Genomic DNA, 16,781 nt, shown 5'->3' on the forward strand with positions numbered 1-16,781 from the left:
CAGAGCGTGGCCGGCACCTGGCAGCGTCCGCGGTCTTGATGCTCTGCAGCTATGAGGAGGGAGCCGAGCCAGGTGCCAAGGTGAGGCTCGCCCCGGGATCCTGGGGACGTGGGGGACACGGTGCTGTCCCGTCCGGCCGGGCCCCTCCTGGTCTGCCCGAGCACGGCTCAGCCTGGGGCACCTGCCTCCTCCCTGCCCTGTGTCAGTCCGGGGGTCTAGTCCACGGGTGCCCAAGGCTGGGCTCCCCACACCCTGGGCACCCAGCAGCAGTGTGTGAGACCCTGGTAAACTCAGGGCTCCCAGAACCCAGTGTTCACCCAGGGGTCCTGCTGGCCTGCACCCTGCCCTACGCCGCTGCTCCCAGAGACCCAGGGCACACCTGCCACGCCCTGGCCCTGGCCCTGGACTGACTGGTGGCCACTCGGCTCAGCTGGGGCCTGGCTGAGCATCGCTCACCCCTGCCCCTCCTGTGCGGCCTCACCCCTGCCCTCTTCCATGCAGCCTCACCCCGTGCTCTGACAGATCAGAACCTGTCCCCATCAGGGGCACATCTCTGCTGTGCTCGGCACCCTGAGGGTCTGCCCCTGTGTCCTGCGTTGTCCCTCCCCTGTATCCCCAAACTCTCATCCCTGCCTGTAGACCCTTCACCCCGCCATACCTATGTCCGTGCCTTGTGCCTTGCACTGACCCCCCGCAACACTCCGAGGCGGCTGCTGGCAGGGTCCCTCGCAGCACCGTCCTCACAGGCGACTGTGTCCCCAGACTGTCCCCTGGGCTTTGAGTTGTTGCACACCTATGCCAGGCTCTCGCCCTGTCCTGGGCAGACGGCCCACTCAGCAGTGGAGCAGCAGTGCACCCTCCGCAGCCTGGCCCCATGGGTGTCTCAGGGCCAGCACTGCCCGGGCCCTCCCTGGAGGAGACAGGTGGGCAGCTGGGAGGGAGGGCGGGAGCCCTGTGTGCGTGGTGGAGCTCTGAGATGCTGTCCACTTCCCATCCTGTGCCGAGCAGCTCCCGAGGTGTCAGGCTGCCTGCCGGAAGCTGAGGCAGGAGGGAGCAGGGACACGGGGACATTTGGACACTCCCCAGGAGGAGATGGGGCTGGGGGGATAGGCACTTTGGGGAAGACTGGAAGCTGAGTGTGTGTGTGTGGCCACGCGAGCATGCTGTGTACACGCGTGTGAGCGTGTGTGTGAGCACGCCGTGTGCACTCTGAGCACGTCCACACAGCAGTCTCTCTTCCGGAGAGGGTGGCGGGAAGGGAGTGTCCAGGGTGTGCAGGCTCAGGAGAGGGGCTGCGAGCACTCGGAACCAGACTTGGTTGGTCTGTCCCTTGGGGCATTCTGGTGCTGGAGACCCCTTCATCCCCCGGGCACTGCCCGAGGGGTAGGCTGGGAAGGGTGCCACCTGCAGCTGGAGGGGGGCTTCGGAACCTCCCCTCTTCGGAACCTCCGTTTCCACCTGCAAACGGAGGAACTGATGCTTTGGGACCGGTGGCGATTGTGGCCGTGGGGAGGGGTGCAGGGAAGGTGCAGAGGAGAGCAGGATGTGGCCGAGGCTGCCGTGGACACTAGAGGGCGCCGTGCTCCTCCTCAGGCTTCCAGCTTCCTCTAAAACGCCCGGCTGAGAAAGAAGTTACCGCTCAGTCCTCGGCAGCCCCGCCTCTGTCCCGTCCTGTGCCTTTCCATGTCTGACCCCAGAGCCCCACCCTGGGTGCACTCCCTGCACCACTCACTGGCCAGGCTGACCCAGAACTACTTCCAGGTTAAAGGAACTCACAGAACTTCTAGCGTGTCCCAAACCATCACAGTTGAAGCGTCACAGGAAGGGGCAGCACCAAATCGAGGTCACGTGCTAAAGGAGGGAAGGAGTGAGAATCAGGGGTGCCTGCGGCTGTCCCCATGGAAAGGGAACTGCCAGCCAACTGTCTGTCACCTCGCAGGCCCCAGGCAGCTCTGGAAAGGGACATTTGTGTCTCGGGGCTGGGGGCTCTGGTGTGGCCTGGAGCTGGCACGGGACCCTCTGTGGCAACTGTCCATGTGCAGAGCTGCCCAGGCCCTTGGGCGCCTCCTGGTCTCCTGCTGACATCAGCTTTTCACTCTCTTTCAGCGAGAACCGAGAACCAGCGTGCAGCCTGGCCGAGCCAGTGTGAGGGTGGGCCAGTGCCCAGGGGCTGAACCGACCCGGGTGATCGTCTCAGTGCTGAGTGGTGAGGGGTGCGAGTGTGCACCCGCGTGAGCACGTGCCCAGCCAGAGGATGGCACGTGGAATCCAGCTCTTGTGGGGTACTTGGTAAAAACAAGGTGCAACGGGGATCAGCAGCTGCAGCAGACACGCGTGTGTGACTCCAGGCGGATCCAGGAATTCCAGGCTCGCAGGCGGAGGCCGCATCTGAGGGGCACCGTTGTTTCTGCCATCCTAGGGCCTCACGAGCTGTGCGGTTGCGCAGACGGCCACGTGCCCTCCGGAGGACGCTGCGGCCAGCCTGCAGGCCCAGTCTGGGGTCTGATTCTGTTCTGCTACCTGCAAGCCCACGGCCCTCCCAGAACTTCACACGAACCCCCAGCTAAAGTGCTGTGGGCTGAGTGCCGCAGTGCCCCCGTACTGGGGCACCCTATTGGCGCACGGGTCCAGGGCAGTTCTGTGTGCACGGTGGTGAGTTCTGAGCCAACGACAAGTGGTGTGAGCCCCTGTGCACAGCCTGTGTGTGCTCTAACATCCAGCGCCCAGCTCCGTGACAGACAAGGCAGACCAGGAGGTGGGACGTGCCCCCCCCCCCACTCCTGACCCCAAGGGTTTCCAGAGACAGCACCAATATTCCTGAACTCCACCTGGGGACCGCCTGAGGCGTGGGTGCGGCTCCTGAGCACTGGGGGCGATGTTGGCAGCAGAGCTTCCCTGAAGTGGCTCACGGCGCAGCAGCAGACGCCCTGCGCCCCAGAACAATGCCCCATTTTCGTTTCCCGATCACGGCTTCCTTGCGGACAGGATGTGTGTGCCTTGTCTCCCACTGGATTCCAGTTGTGGAGGGAATTGCCCTTCTTTCAAGTGCTCTGTCCTCCGGGGACCCGAAGCCTTCCAGACACCGGCGTGCCTTACTCAGGTCGTGCCCACTGGCTGGACAACAGGGCCCCGGTCACTGGCACGGAACCTGCATTCGCCACGGCTTTGTGAGCAAGACCTTCCGAGAGAGAGCCTGCGAGTACAGAGGAGTTCGCGCTCAGGCGCAGGAAAACCACGGTGGAAATAGGTGGATCAAATCTTCTATTTGTGTCCTGTGGGTTTCTGAGAGCTTTATTGTACACGTATGCAAGAGCCAGGAAGGGGCCCTGGGCTCCTGGCAGTGTGCCAGCAGAACTCCGGGCTGCTCGGGCCCTGCCCACTGGCTCACATTGTCCTTCTGTCGAGCAAAACAGTGTCCAAGGCCTCAACGGGTGGTCTAGTGAAAAATGACAAAATTTTACACATATTTTTGTATCGTGACACTCTGCTGTACACCAGAGAATTTTTACTCATTTGTAAATCATTGTACAGTTTTCATAGAAAATTGTTTTAAAGCTTAGGAAATCAAAGTCCCCCTCCTCACAAAGCATTAAAGTTTGGACCTCGTGGCTCTGCTAGCCCAGTCCACGTGTGTCATGTCTGCTCTCGGGGCCTTCTGCCGGGGCAGGGGGGTGGCCAGCCCGACCCGGCATTTCAGTGGAAGAGCTGCTGTGGTTGGCTGCCCGGCCCAGCAACTCCAGCTGCTCTTCGGCAGACAGGACCAGAGAGAGAGCCTAGCTGTCCGGAAGGGGGGTGTGTCCGGGAGGGGCCCCGGCCATCTGCTCAGCCCCAGGGCTGAATACAGACCGGGTCACGAAACTCTGGGGCAATCAGCTGGGTTTGTGTGTGGGGACCTGAGTGTCAGGGTGGCACATGCGGCTTCCGTCTGCCTGGGGATCTTCACCCTGCCCGGCCCACCCCATTCACTCAGCGCTGAGCCTCTGCAGTCTTGCCCCAGCCCCCAGCACGAGCTCTTAGGAGGTGAGCATGCAGACACCCCCGTCAGCACTAGCGTCGTGGACAGCTCCCGCAGCCCGCAGCCCAGCCCTGGAGGCGCAGGGGGAGAGGGTGGGACCGAGCCAGGCCAGAGCTCAGCCCACAAACCCTAACGCCTCACCTGCTGCCCCCATGCGCCCCAGGCGGGGGTGGGGTGGGGCACAGCGGCCTGAAGGGCCTGCGGATAGTGTGCCAGGCCCAGCCAGACGGCCGTTCAGTTTCCTGACCACCAGCAAACAGTGGACATAGGCAGAGCCCGCCCCCCTCCCCCAAGCACAGCTTTTGGGGACCCTCTCCCTAACTGGCCTGGCGGTGTGGGTCTGGGGCTTGGGGTCTCTTTATTTAGCCTGCACCCAGCCCGGTCTGGTTCCAGCCTGGGTTGACCTCCAGCTGCCCCCTGAGCCCCAGGGGCTGGCTTGGTGGAGGGTCCTACGGAAGTGTTTCCATCACGGGCTTGGAGTTCCAGCCTGACAAGGTCATCAGCAGAGGAGACCTGTGGGTGCTTGGGATTGGCCCAAGGAAGGGGCACGAACGTCAGAGGAGGCCCCAAGGGTCCCGCCGCCTGCCTGGGGAGGGGCCCGCGTGCGAGGAGCCGCTCCGCGGGCCGGGGGCGGGGCCTGCCGGACCGAGCCGGTGTACAAAGAGCAAATATGTGTCGGGGGCGGGGCCTGTCGGGGGCGGGGCCTGAGCGCGGCTCAGCTTGGGGGCGGGGCCTGGAGGGGGCGGGGCCCGCGCGCGGCTCAGCTGGGGGCGAAGCCTCTGGGGGCGGGGCCTGGCGGGGGCGGGGTCTGCGTGCGGCTTAGCCTGGGGGCGGGGCCTGGCGGGGGCGGGGGCCTGAGCGGCTCAGCTGGGGGACAGGGCCTGGCGGGGGCGGGGCCTGAGCGCTCGGCTCAGCTGGGGGCGAAGCCTCTGGGGGCGGGGCCTGGCGGGGGCGGGGTCTGCGTGCGGCTCAGCCTGGGGGCGGGGCCTGGAGGGGGCGGGGCCCGCGCGCGGCTCAGCCTGGGGCGGGGCCTGGCGGGGGCGGGGCCTGCGCGCGGCTCGGCGGGGGGCGGGGCGCACTCGGGCCTCCCACCCCACTCGGACGCGGCGCCCCCGAGTGCTGCGCGAGGCGTGCGCGTGCCCGCCCGGGACCCCCGGCCGCTGCTCGGGAGCGAGCCCCGCGGCGCTGCGTGGGAGCCCACCATGTCCTTCCCCGGCAAGAAGAGCGCGTCCCGGAGCGCGGTGAGCCCCCGCGAGCCCCGCGGCCGCGGCCTTTGTCGGCCGGGCGCCCGCCCCCCGCCCCGCCCCGCCCCCGGGCTCCCCTCGGGACCCCCGCCCCGCGCCGCGCGGACGGCCTGGGCCCTTTGTCCTCGACAGACAAAGCCCCGAGCCCGCGGCCCGGGACGCGGTGCCGAGACCGCCCGGCCCGGCCCGCTGGTTCCGGAGGGCCGGGGAGGGGGCGGGGAGAGCCCCTCCCGTCATGAGGGGTCTGCATCCCCCCCCCCCCCCCGTTCCCTGGGAACAAAGCGGGCCTGGGGGCGGGCGGGGGTCAGGTGGGGGCCCACAGCTCCGGGCGGGGGTGGGGGGTGGGGGGTCCCGCCCCCAGGGACGGAGGGACAAGGCCAGGGCTATCGCCGGCACCTGCCCGCCCGCGCCTCTGCCGGGCTGCACCGGGGTCTCCGAGGGCCAGGACGAGGGGACCTGGCCACCCCGGCAGATGTCCCCGGGCCAGGGCCATGGCCCCGCCCTGTCCTTCCCGAAGCCCCGCTTCTCGCTGCAGAGCGGGGTGGGAGGGGACCGCCCGGGGCGGCGCTGCGGGCAGGTAGCCGAGAGCCCTGAGCTGGGTCAGCCTCACCTGAAGCTGGGCCCCCCGTGGGAGCTGGACAGCGGCTCCGTGTCCGGCTGACTGGGAGTGGGACAGGGGTCGAGGGTCGCTTTACTCACTGGAGCCAAGTTGGCCGCAGGAGGCTGCAGAGGACCAAGGCAGAGGCCGCTAGCACCACCCGCGGGGCTGCCCCCCACGAGTGGACAGAGTGCTGCTGTCTGCTCTGCCACCGGCCTCCTCGCCGGCTCCCCCAGGCAGCCTCCTGTCGGGAAGCGACTCCGTGACGTCCAGGCTCTGACCCCTCCAGCACCTCTGAGACACGTGGGGGTCAGGCCCATCCACGCTGCCGTTTCCCCCCTGCCCACCGGCGGCCCCCAGAGCCACCTCCAGCCTGCTGGGTCCAGCCCCACAGGTGTAGCCGAGGCCATTCCGCCTGGACAGTCACATGGTCCCGCCACTTCCTGCGTCCGATTCCCTCAGACCCAGCCTTGGGACAGCCCCAGGGCCCCCCATGCCCCTGAAGGCTCCCAGACGAGTCCCTCCTGCCTCAACACCCCCAGCATCAGTCTGGGCAGCCGGAGGGGCCAGGTCCTGGAGGGGCGTCTGCCTGACCCCGGTGGGGGGCACCGGCTCCCGCTCAGACGGCATCTCGCCCCGTAGAGTGACCGCCTTCTGATCCGAGGGGGCAAGGTGGTGAACGCCGACCAGTCCTTCTACGCTGACCTGTACGTGGAGGATGGCCTCATCAAGTAGGTCCTGGATGCCCCCTGAGGGGCCTGAGGGCGCTCCAGGCATGCAGCTCTCAGAGGGGGGGACTGGGGTGTGGGGCAGGGCGGGGGCCGCACAGAGCCCTGCTGGCCACCCCTGCCCGGCACCCTTGACTGCCAGGGAGCTTGGTGGGCCTTGGGCGTGCTGTGGTGCTGTGACCCCGTGTTGCCGGCCTCTCTGCTGCTTGCAGGCAGCTCGGAGAAAGCCTCATCGTCCCCGGGGGTGTCCGGACCATCGACGCCCATGGGCTGCTGGTGCTGCCAGGAGGCATCGATGTACACACCAGGCTGCAGGTGCCCGTCCTGGGCATGACCCCGGCCGACGACTTCTGCCAGGGCACCAAGGCGGCCCTGGCAGGGGGCACCACCATGATACGTGAGTCTGGGGGTGGCGCCTTCCTGGACGTCCTGTCCCCGTCCCTGGCACTGCTGTAGGAGCTGATGGGGAGGAACCCCGTGCCCTCCCTTTGTTCTGTCCCCGTGGCCCTGGCACGCTGAACCCGGAACAGGTGTCTCCTGGGGCGCTGGCGGCTGGCCAGGCTGATGCCCAGCCCAGCGTCCCGCCCTCTGGAGGACTGCGCTGCCGGACGGCCTGTTCGGCCACGCTCAGCCTTGACTCCGGGTCTCGGCCGTGGTGCCGCCTCGCCCCTCACACAGGGCGCGCCCCAACCTGCGCCTGCGCAGTTGTTCAGCTGGAGGCGGAGCCCCCCTCCCCCTGGCTGGCGCCCCGCCTGCCCACCCACCTGCCCACCTGCCTCTGCCTTTACCTCCGGCCTCAGCAGGGCAGCTCTCCTGGGCTCGGAGGGGCTCCAAGTGGCTGGGTGGGGCTGGGGTCAGCTCACTCCGTTGCGGGTCAGGGGGCTGAGCCCTCTGTGCCCTGCACCTCTCCAGGCCAGGAGAGCAGATAAAGGGGTCGGGGAGTGGACACGCGGGACTTCTGGGTCCCAGGGACACCGGCACTCTGAAGGACCTCCCATGTGACACTGGGTGTGTCCAGGATCATGGCTTGTCCCACTGGCCTGGCCACCAGGGCCATCACTGCAGGCCGATGCTCATGCTTATCCAGGGCCAGCCAGGACCCAGGAGGCCTCGGTCACCGCTCTGTAGGTCTGTGGCATCTGGTCAGCCAGGGTGTCGTGTGTGGAGGGACTGGCCAGTGGGCGCATTGGCACATGCGAGGGGTGCTCGAGGGGGCCAGGCAGTAGAGACCTGAGTGCTTTTCCACTCAGACCAGGACCGGAGCCCTTTGACCTGCCCACGAGGCCGGGAGGGGACATGGGCGGGGCTCACCCCTTCCCCTGGGCCTCCGGGCACACGCCTTTGGGACAGGGCGGGTGACGAGCCCCTCGCTCCTGACCCAGGCCCACTTCGGTGGTCTCCTACGCAGCATGGCCCCTGGTCCTGGGGTTCTGTCCTTCAGAAGTGGGGGGTGTTCCCGCTGCTCTCTGCGCAGAGGGGGGCCGGGGCAGAGCCTTGGGTGGGTCCCCGCAGCCCCCGCCGCAGGCGCAGGAACCTAGACCTAGAGTGACCCCGCCTGCCCACAGTGGACCACGTGTTTCCCGAGGCGGGCGTGAGCCTGCTGGCGGCCTACGAGCAGTGGCGAGAGCGTGCGGACAGCGCTGCCTGCTGCGACTACTCCCTGCACGTGGACATCCCCCGCTGGCACGAGAGCACCAAGGAGGAGCTGGAGGTCCTGGTCAAGGACAAGGGTGAGGGGCCGCTGCAGAGGGGCGCGGCCTGGAGGAGAGGGGGCAGCTAGGAGGGGGTGGAACCTGGCGGGGGCGGAGCTTCAGGGCGAGGAGCCAGGCTGTGGGGGCGGAGCTTCAGGAGGAGGAGCTAGGCCGAGGGGTGGGGACTGGAGAGGCGGAGCTTCTGGTGGGAGGAGCTAGGTTCTGTAGGGGCGGGGCTTTAGAGGGGAGGAGCTTTGGTGGGAGGAGCTTTAGTGGGGAGGAGCTGGGGTCTGGGGCGGGGCTTTAGAGGGGAGGAGCTAGGCCGAGGGGTGGGGCCTGGAGGAGATGGAGCGTCTGTGGGGAGGAGCTAGGCCATAGAGTGGGCCTGGATGGGGCGGGGCTTCAAAGGGGAGGAGCTAGGCCATAGAGTGGGCCTGGATGGGGCGGGGCTTCAAAGGGGAGGAGCTAGGCCATAGAGTGGGCCTGGATGGGGCGGGGCTTCAAAGGGGAGGAGCTAGGCCATAGAGTGGGCCTGGATGAGGCGGGGCTTCAAAAGGGAGGAGCTAGACCGCAGAGTGTGGCCTGGAGGGGTGGAGCTTCAGAGGGGAGGAGCTCGGTCGCAGGATGTGGCCTGGAGGGGTGGAGCTTCAGAGGGGAGGGGCTAGGTAGTGGTTAGGGCCTGGCGGGGCGGAGCTTCAGGGGGGAGGGGCTAGACCGCAGCATGTGGCCTGGAGGGGGCGGAGCTTCAGAGGGGAGGAGTTAGATCGCAGGGTGTGGTGTGGAGGAGTGGAACCTCAAAGGGGCGGAGCTAGGTGGTATGGTGGGGCCTGGAGGGGCGGGGCTTCAGGGGAGGGGCTAGGCCATGGGTGGGGCTTGGAGGGGCTGGGGCTTGGGCGGTGGATGCCCGGTGGAAGGTGGGCTGGGCAGCGGAGCCGCTGTCCCTGGTGGGCAGGCAGTGCGGGGCCCCGGCCTGTGGGTGTGCGGCGGGCGGGCGGCGGCGGCGAAGGGCTGGCTCTTCCAGTGCCTCATCCTCCTGTTCGAGGGGCAGGTGGGCGTCTGCTGCCCACTCGCAGAGGCGCCCTGCTTCCTGGCTTCTGGGCCCCGTAGCCGAAACACGCGGGTTCGTTCCCTGGGCCGGACACCCGATGCCTCCCCTGCCCCTGCAGGGTGATTCTTGAGCGCAGGGCAAGCTCGCACTGCCGGATGTGCCCCCTCCCAAAACACCCTCATTCTGGGCAGAGCGTGGAAGTTGCGTCGTGGGCCTGGTGACAGTCGAGTGTGGGAGCCAGTTTCTGGGGCTTGGGCTGACCGGGAAGTGGGGGGTGGCGGCTGCGGCAAGGGGGTCGTCAACTGGCGCCTCCCGTGCCCTGTAGCCCTGGGAAGCTGGAGAAGGGTCAGATGCTGCCCTGGGGTGGTCACACGCCCTTCCGCGGGCAGGTGAGTGGACTCCTGCCCTCTGAGCCCCTCGCCTGCCGACAGCCCTGGCCACAGGTCCTCGTCTGGGCCCTGGAGGGGGACATGGCGCCTCCAGCTGCGCTCACCTGGCTGATAGAGCTGAGTGGTGTTTGCTGCCAGCTGGGCCGGGAGAGCGAGTCTGGGCAGGGGACACGGGGGTCCCTGACTCCCCGTTAGCAGGTGGAGGCCAGTGGGGATACGGTCTGGGAGCAGGGCTGAGCTCTCCTGCCGCTCCCCCAGGTGTGAACTCCTTCCTGGTTTTCATGGCCTACAAGGACAGATACCAGTGCTCTGATGGCCAGGTCGGTCGTGGGCCGTGGGGCGGGCCTGTGGGCGGGGCCAGGCGCAGCCCTGCAGCACACTCAGGTGCCCCCCGCCCCCACTCCGTCCTCCCAGATGTACGAGATCTTCAGCATCATCCGGGAGCTGGGAGCCTTGGCCCAGGTGCACGCGGAGAATGGCGACATCATAGAGGAGGTAAGCGTGTAGCGGGGCCGGTGGCCCTGTGTCAGATGTGAGCAGGTGCCACAAAGCCCGCAGGAGGGACGGTGGAGGCCCCAAGCGGACAGACGTCGTGCCTGGGCACCGGGGGCCAGAGCACAGGTGCCGCGAACTCTCCAGCTTCTCACCCAGAGCTCTGGGCCCTGGCAGCCGAGTCAAGGCTCCTGACCAGGGCCCAGGGCCACTGCAGGCAGACCTCTCTCCCCACTCGATGGCCCTGGGAGTTCTGGGGTCCCCTGCCTGCCTGAGGAGGTCCCAAGCAGCTCAGCTCACCTGCCTCCAAGTTCGCCAGGGGAGGGGGCTCTGGGGAGCCTGCCATGGTCCCTCGGCTTGGGGCCGTGGGCCACACTGAACCTCCCAGCTCCAGGCCCAGTTGGGCCTCGCATGGATCCTGTTGCCTGGGCAACCGAGCGCCCTGGGATGGCCTGTGTTGGGGCCGGGGGCGGGGGGTCCTGTTCCGTGAGGGCGTCTGTCTGTCCTCTGCTGGCGCCCGGGAAGCCAGCCCAGGTGGTCTCCCGCGGGGAGGGGGTGTGCAGGGATTTTTCGCCTCGTGTCTGGAGCACTATGCCTGTCTCTGCGCAGGAGCAGAAGCGGCTGCTGGATCTGGGTGTCACCGGCCCGGAGGGCCACGTGCTCAGCCGCCCCGAGGAGGTGAGTGATGGGCCCGTGCCCGCCTGCCAGTGCCCCAGCCCCGCCTCTGCCCGCTGTCCCGCTGGGGCACCACACCCGTGCCCGCCTGCCAGCTGCCCCAGACCTCGCCTCTGCCCCACTGGCCGCGGGTCCCCTGGGGCCTCGCCCAACTGACCAGCCTGTTCCGGGTCTCCCCTCGGGGCCTGGGGCCGCGGGAGGCCCGGCCGTGGGTGTGGCCTGAGCCCCCCGTCTGCAGGTGGAGGCCGAGGCTGTGTTCCGTGCGGTCACCATCGCCAAACAGGCCAACTGCCCCCTGTACGTGACCAAGGTGATGAGCAAGGCTGCGGCGGACACGGTGGCGCGAGCCCAGCGCAGAGGTGAGCGCCTGCCCCTGCCCGCAGCTAACCGGACGCCTCAGGGGACGCCGCCCTCAGGCCCGTGCTGGCTCCTGTGTGCCAGGAGCCGGGGACGTGTGGTTTGTGCGTTAGGTGCCTGTGACAGGTGTGTGTGTGTCATGCATGCAGGAAGAGTGTGACATGCATGTGTGGTGATGTGACCGGTGTCCGTGTGTGACACGTCTGTAGTGTTTGACACGTACATGTGGCAGACGTCTAAGGTGTGTGCTTGGTGACTGCTGTGTGGCCTCCATGTGTGACAGGCATGTTCAGTGAATGTCACAAGTGTGTAGGGTGTGACTTCTGTGCCAGTCACAGCAGGCATGGCGGCACATGTTGCGTGTACGCCGCATGCAAGTGGGAGGTGACGTGGCGTGTTCCGGCATGCGACAGGCACACAGACATGGCAGGCGCGTGGCCCGTGTCACAGGTGCATGTGGCACATGGTAGGCGTGACGTGCGTGACAGGTGCCCCTATGATGGGCATGTGAGGTGAGTGGCAGGTGACAGGTGCTTGTACTGTGTGGGAGGTAAGTGACATGCGTCAGGCGCACGTGACAGGTATGTAGCAGGTACACGTGATAGGTGCGTTGGCAGGCATGAGAAGTGCGTGAGCACACGTGTCCTGCCGAGGGCTGCGCCCTCCACCGGGGTCTGGGTGGCTGTGACCAGCCGGGCTGGGCCGTGGGGCCCATTCCAGGGTCCTGCACGGGTGCGGCCTCGAGGAGACGCGGGCTGGCTGGGAGGGGCAGGAGGGGCTTGAACCGCATCAGCCCTCCTTCAGACGCCCCCCGCCTGCCGCTGGTCCACTCGGAGGGAGACAGTGTCCGGGGAGGGGGGCAGGGCCGGCGCCCAGGCCTGAGGCCCCGTGGTCCCCGCAGGGCTGGTCGTGTTCGGCGAACCCATCACGGCCAGCCTGGGCACCGACGGCTCTCACTACTGGAGCAAGACCTGGGCCAAGGCCGCAGCCTTCGTCACCTCGCCCCCCATCAGCCCGGACCCCACCACCGCTGACCACCTCAGCTTCCTGCTCTGCAGGTCAGGGACCCCATGCTCCATGCCCCGCTACCCTGCATGCTCCGTGTCCCACACACGTGCCACGTGGGCCCCTTCTGGGCAGGGCCACGTGAGTTGCCCTTGTGCCTGCCCTCTGAGGTGCTAGTGCCACTCCTGTGCCCGCCCTGCCCAGCTTCCGGGCCAGCCCGTGAGGCCCGTGTCCTCTTCTCCCCCAGTGGGGACCTCCAGGTGACGGGCAGCGCCCACTGCACCTTCACCACGGCCCAGAAGGCCGTCGGCAAAGACAACTTCACCCTCATCCCCGAGGGCACCAACGGCGTGGAGGAGCGTCTCTCCGTGGTGTGGGAGACGTGTGTGGTGAGTGCCCGGGCATCCCCCCCACGGGCTGTCCTCTGCATCTGCTGAGCCCAAGGGGCCCTCGGGCTCGAGTCTCGGGGGTGGGCAGAGCCAGGCCATGGGCAAGAGCAGGGGCTGCTGCCTCCCCGGAAGCCCAGCCCTGCACGCTCCCCGGCCCCCCGTCACCCAGCCTGTGGGGACCTTGAGGACCTCACGCACAGACTCCCACGAGCACAGGATCGGAGCAGCCCGCGGCTGCCGTGGGCGGGAGGCCCCCTGCCCACTCTGCTGCTTGCTTCTCAGGCCTCGGGGAAGATGGACGAGAATGAGTTCGTCGCTGTGACCAGCACAAACGCGGCCAAAATCTTCCATTTGTACCCCCGGAAGGGGCGGGTGGCCGTGGGCTCTGACGCCGACCTGGTGCTCTGGAACCCCAAGGCCACCAAGATCATCTCGGCCAAGAACCACAACCTGGTAGGAGCAGCCGGGGCAGCAGGTCGGGGCAGTGTCAGCAGGTTGGTGGCAGGCAGGGGTCTGGCCCCTGGTGGCCCCCAGCAGAGCCCCGGGCAAGTGCACGCAGCAGCCCTGCTCCCTGGATCACTGACCTCGTGTGCACATGTGCCTGCGTGTGCTTCCACACGTGTCTGCTTGCGTGTGTGCAGGGGCTGCATTGCAGGCCGCCCTGGGTCTTGGCCCCTCCGGGCCTCTGGGTGGAAGGGGGGTGGGTGTGGCAGGGGACACGGAGTCCCTGGGCACTGCTCAGGGCTCCAGGGCCTGGGCGTGGCCTGACGCTGCTTCTCCCCCCGCCCCCAGAACGTGGAGTACAACATCTTCGAGGGCCTGGAGTGCCGCGGGGCGCCCGCCGTGGTCATCAGCCAGGGCCGGGTGGTGCTGGAACACGGCAGCCTGCTGGTCACCCCCGGGGCCGGGCGCTTCATCCCCCGGAAGCCCTTCCCCGACTTCGTCTACAAGAGGATCAAGGCCCGGAACCGGGTAAGGCTGGGCCAGGCACCTCGTGGAGGGTGTGGGGGGGTGTCTGGCTCCTGTCGGTGGCAGAGGAGGGTCTGGAGGGCTCTGGCAGCCGCCGCCACCACTGTGGGAGACATGGCAGCTGGGAAGATCCGGCCGGCAGCCACTGTGGTGAGAGCCTCCCCAAGGGACACGTGTGGGCGTGGGGTGGGGCGCCCGCGGGGCTTTGAGCCCTGAGTTTACCCCGGGGCCTTGCTTCTGCTGTCCCAGCCCTGAGCCACCCACACGCATGCACCCAGGTGTGCCTGCATCTCTGCACATGTGTGAACACACTCAGCACACATGCACACACGCTCTGCACGCTGTGCCGTCCCTGGTTTCAGGTGGAGAGTGGCCCCAGCCTGGGTGGGTGGGGGCACTGCCCTGCTCGCAGCCCCACCTTTCCGGCCATGGGTGCCGCTCGGCCGTCCCAGGTCTCATGGGGCCTGCGAGGAGCAAGGTGGGTCCCGACCACTGTTGCTCTTGCTGTGGCGGGTACAGAGAGACCCGCCCTGGGTGCACAGCCCCACGTAGTACCAGCCCCGCTGGGGGTGGGAGGGTGGGAGGCGCCAGTCCAGGCAGGTTCCCAGCGCGTCTGAGGTGCTGTGGGGATCCTCACCTGGTGCCCACCTTTGGGGACGCGTCTCTGTGCTGCAGCACCGCCAGGGGTGGATCCCATCCCAGAGCTAGTGTCGCCCGGGGCCGTGCGCCCTGTCATGTTCAGGACTGGCCGCGGGCCTTGGGTTGGGCAGAGCGTGTGCGCGAGAAACGGGCCTTGCACGTGGGGGCGGGGCCTCTGCACAGGAGAGTGCACAAGGGGAGGGGCCTATGCACGACATTTGGGGTCTGTGTATGTGGGAGGAACCTTGCACCGGGGCGGGGCCTGTGCTCGTGGGGGCGGGGCTTTGCACGTGGGGCCTTGAACTGGGGCGGAGCCTGTACACGTGGGGGCGGGGCCTTGCACAGGGTGGGACCTGTGAGCTTGGGGGCGGTACTGTGCCCATGGGGCGGGGCCTATGCGTGTGGGGGCGTGGCCTGTGCCCATGGGGCGGGGCTTATGCGTGTGGGGGCGGGGCCTAGCACCGGGGCGGGGCCTATGCGTGTGGGGGCGGGGCCTTGCACAGGGTGGGACCTGTGAGCTTGGGGGCGGTACTGTGCCCATGGGGCGGGGCCTATGCGTGTGGGGGCGTGGCCTGTGCCCATGGGGCGGGGCCTATGCGTGTGGGGGCGGGGCCTAGCACCGGGGCGGGGCCTATGCGTGTGGGGGCGGGGCCTTGCACAGGGTGGGACCTGTGAGCTTGGGGGCGGCACTGTGCCCATGGGGCGGGGCCTATGCGTGTGGGGGCGGGGCCTAGCACCGGGGCGGGTCCTGTGCCCAGGGGGCGGGGCCTGACCCAGCAGGGCCAGGCGCACGGCTGGCCCGGCCGCCCCGCGCCCCCTCACGCCCGTCCCGCCCGCAGCTGGCCGAGATCCACGGTGTCCCCCGAGGCCTCTACGACGGGCCTGTCCACGAGGTGATGGTGCCCGCCAAGCCGGGGGGCGGCGCCCAGGCCCGCGCGTCCTGCTCCAGCAAGGTCTTCGTGCCGCCCGTGCGCAACCTGCACCAGTCGGGCTTCAGCCTGTCGGGTGAGCACTGCGGGCGAGCACTGCGGGGCGGGCGTCCGGGGCGGTCGGGGGCGGCGGGCGCCACGGCCGGGGGTCCCCGGGCCCGCGCCGTCCGCCCCACCCGCGCCTCTCCCCGCAGGCTCCCAGGCCGACGACCACGTGGCCCGCCGCACCGCGCAGAAGATCATGGCCCCCCCGGGGGGCCGCTCCCACATCACGTCCCTGTCCTAGGCCCCCCCGACCCCCGACCCCCGACCCCCGACCCCGAAGGCGCCCCTGCCGCGAGCAGGCCCATTAAAGTCCTCTGGGTCGGAACTGCGTGTGGAGCCGGGGGTGGGCGGGAGGGAGCGGGGTCGTCCCTGCGCCCCAGCCGGCCGGAGCGGGGTGGAGGCCAGACCCGGCTGTGCAGCCCGGAACCTTCTAGAAGGACGTTGCACCCCCCCACACACACCTGAGCGGCACCGCAGGCGGGAAGGGCGGGTCAGCCCGCTGGCCATGCGGCCTCAGCAGGTGCTGGTGCTCATCAGACCCTCCCTGGCCACTGGCCGGCACCAGGCACCATCCGGGTTCCGCAGCAGCGATGGGTCTCCACAGGTGCCCCGCAGGGCCCAGCCACGGTCACCACCCCGGGGGCCCCTCACCCCTGCATGGGGGTCACAGGGTCCACCCCTCACCCCTACACGGGGTAGGGGGGTCACACACTCTACCCCTCACCCCTGCACGGAGGGCACATGTTCCACCACTCACCCCTGCACAGGGGGAGGGATCACGCTTCATTCCTGCATGGGATCAGGCTCCACTCCTTCCCCTGCAACCCGGCACGTGAGCGCACACCGGGAGCAGCCTGGCCACTGTGCTCAGACATTGGTCCTCGGGGGTCCCTGTGCCCCCAGGCTAGGACGCAAGCCTGGGCTCCCGCATCCCAGACTCCTCCCTGTGTCCCTGGGGTCAGGTGTGACCACACGGTGGCCTCCCCGGGGCCCCGGCGACGGGCTGAGGGGACCCTCCCCAACAGCAGCAGCCGAGGTCCGGGCTCGTGGCCCGCAGCTGCATGGGGGACACTCGGGCTCGAGTGCTCACACTCGAGGCTCAGCCACACGGGTCAGGGCGAGGCGGGTGCCCGCAGCATAGACACGGCGCCAGCTTTCCTCACGCTGTAATTCAAAGCGAGCCGCCTGGCGGCGTCCCAACCCAGCCCCAAGGCAGGCAGCCGTGGACACAGATGGGAGCTGTCCTGGCCGGGCAGCTGGCCACGCTGCCCACCACGGCAGCAGCCTGAGCACCGTGGCCCTCGCCTGCTCGGGTCCACACCCAAGGCCACACGCGCGGCCCCGGCCCCGCTGCTGAGGTCAGAAGGTCAGTGAGAAGGCGGTGCCGCCCACACGCGGCTGCCCAGTCCGGGTCCTGGCCATGGGCACCAGGCTAGCCGCTCCCGCCTGAGGGGCAGACGGAGCCACAAGGGGGCAGGGCCGGCTGTGCCCCCTCGCCGTCCCCGGGCAGCTCCGCATCAGGAAGGGGCTCGCTCGTGCCCTCCTGGTCCCGCCGCAGCCTGGAGGAA

At 68.6% G+C, this 16,781-nt stretch overlaps 2 protein-coding genes across 2 annotated transcripts in view; one reads left to right on the forward strand and one right to left on the reverse strand.

Annotated features, from left to right (window-relative positions):
- The window catches only part of BNIP3 (BCL2 interacting protein 3), a 46,886-nt gene extending 46,720 nt beyond the window's left edge, over positions 1 to 166 (reverse strand). Inside the window, exon 1 of the mRNA XM_056106742.1 lies at positions 162 to 166. The gene's annotated coding sequence lies outside the window, so the exon portion shown is untranslated. The remainder of the gene's footprint in view (positions 1 to 161) is intronic.
- A 4,935-nt stretch (positions 167 to 5,101) lies between these two features.
- DPYSL4 (dihydropyrimidinase like 4) lies at positions 5,102 to 15,460 on the forward strand. The gene is made up of 14 exons (XM_056106738.1): positions 5,102 to 5,256; positions 6,500 to 6,588; positions 6,798 to 6,982; positions 8,151 to 8,315; positions 9,972 to 10,033; positions 10,128 to 10,208; positions 10,815 to 10,883; positions 11,119 to 11,239; positions 12,139 to 12,295; positions 12,490 to 12,631; positions 12,914 to 13,084; positions 13,424 to 13,603; positions 15,079 to 15,244; positions 15,363 to 15,460. Exons 1-14 carry the CDS (start codon positions 5,218 to 5,220, stop codon positions 15,452 to 15,454), a joined length of 1,719 nt encoding a protein of 572 aa, XP_055962713.1. The 5' UTR covers positions 5,102 to 5,217; the 3' UTR covers positions 15,455 to 15,460.
- The last annotated feature ends 1,321 nt before the right edge of the window (positions 15,461 to 16,781 follow it).

This window comes from Sorex fumeus, unplaced genomic scaffold, assembly GCF_029834395.1.
Source record: "Sorex fumeus unplaced genomic scaffold, SorFum_2.1 ptg000142l, whole genome shotgun sequence".
NCBI lineage: Eukaryota > Metazoa > Chordata > Mammalia > Eulipotyphla > Soricidae > Sorex > Sorex fumeus.

Bases quoted from the DNA above. Each gene is read 5' to 3' on its own strand.
- DPYSL4 (XM_056106738.1), top strand. From the start codon at position 5,218: ATGTCCTTCCCCGGCAAGAAGAGCGCGTCCCGGAGCGCG. The intron at 5,257-6,499 runs GTGAGCCCCCGC...CTCGCCCCGTAG, and splicing joins AGAGCGCGTCCCGGAGCGCG to AGTGACCGCCTTCTGATCCG. The intron at 13,604-15,078 runs GTAAGGCTGGGC...TCCCGCCCGCAG, and splicing joins GGATCAAGGCCCGGAACCGG to CTGGCCGAGATCCACGGTGT.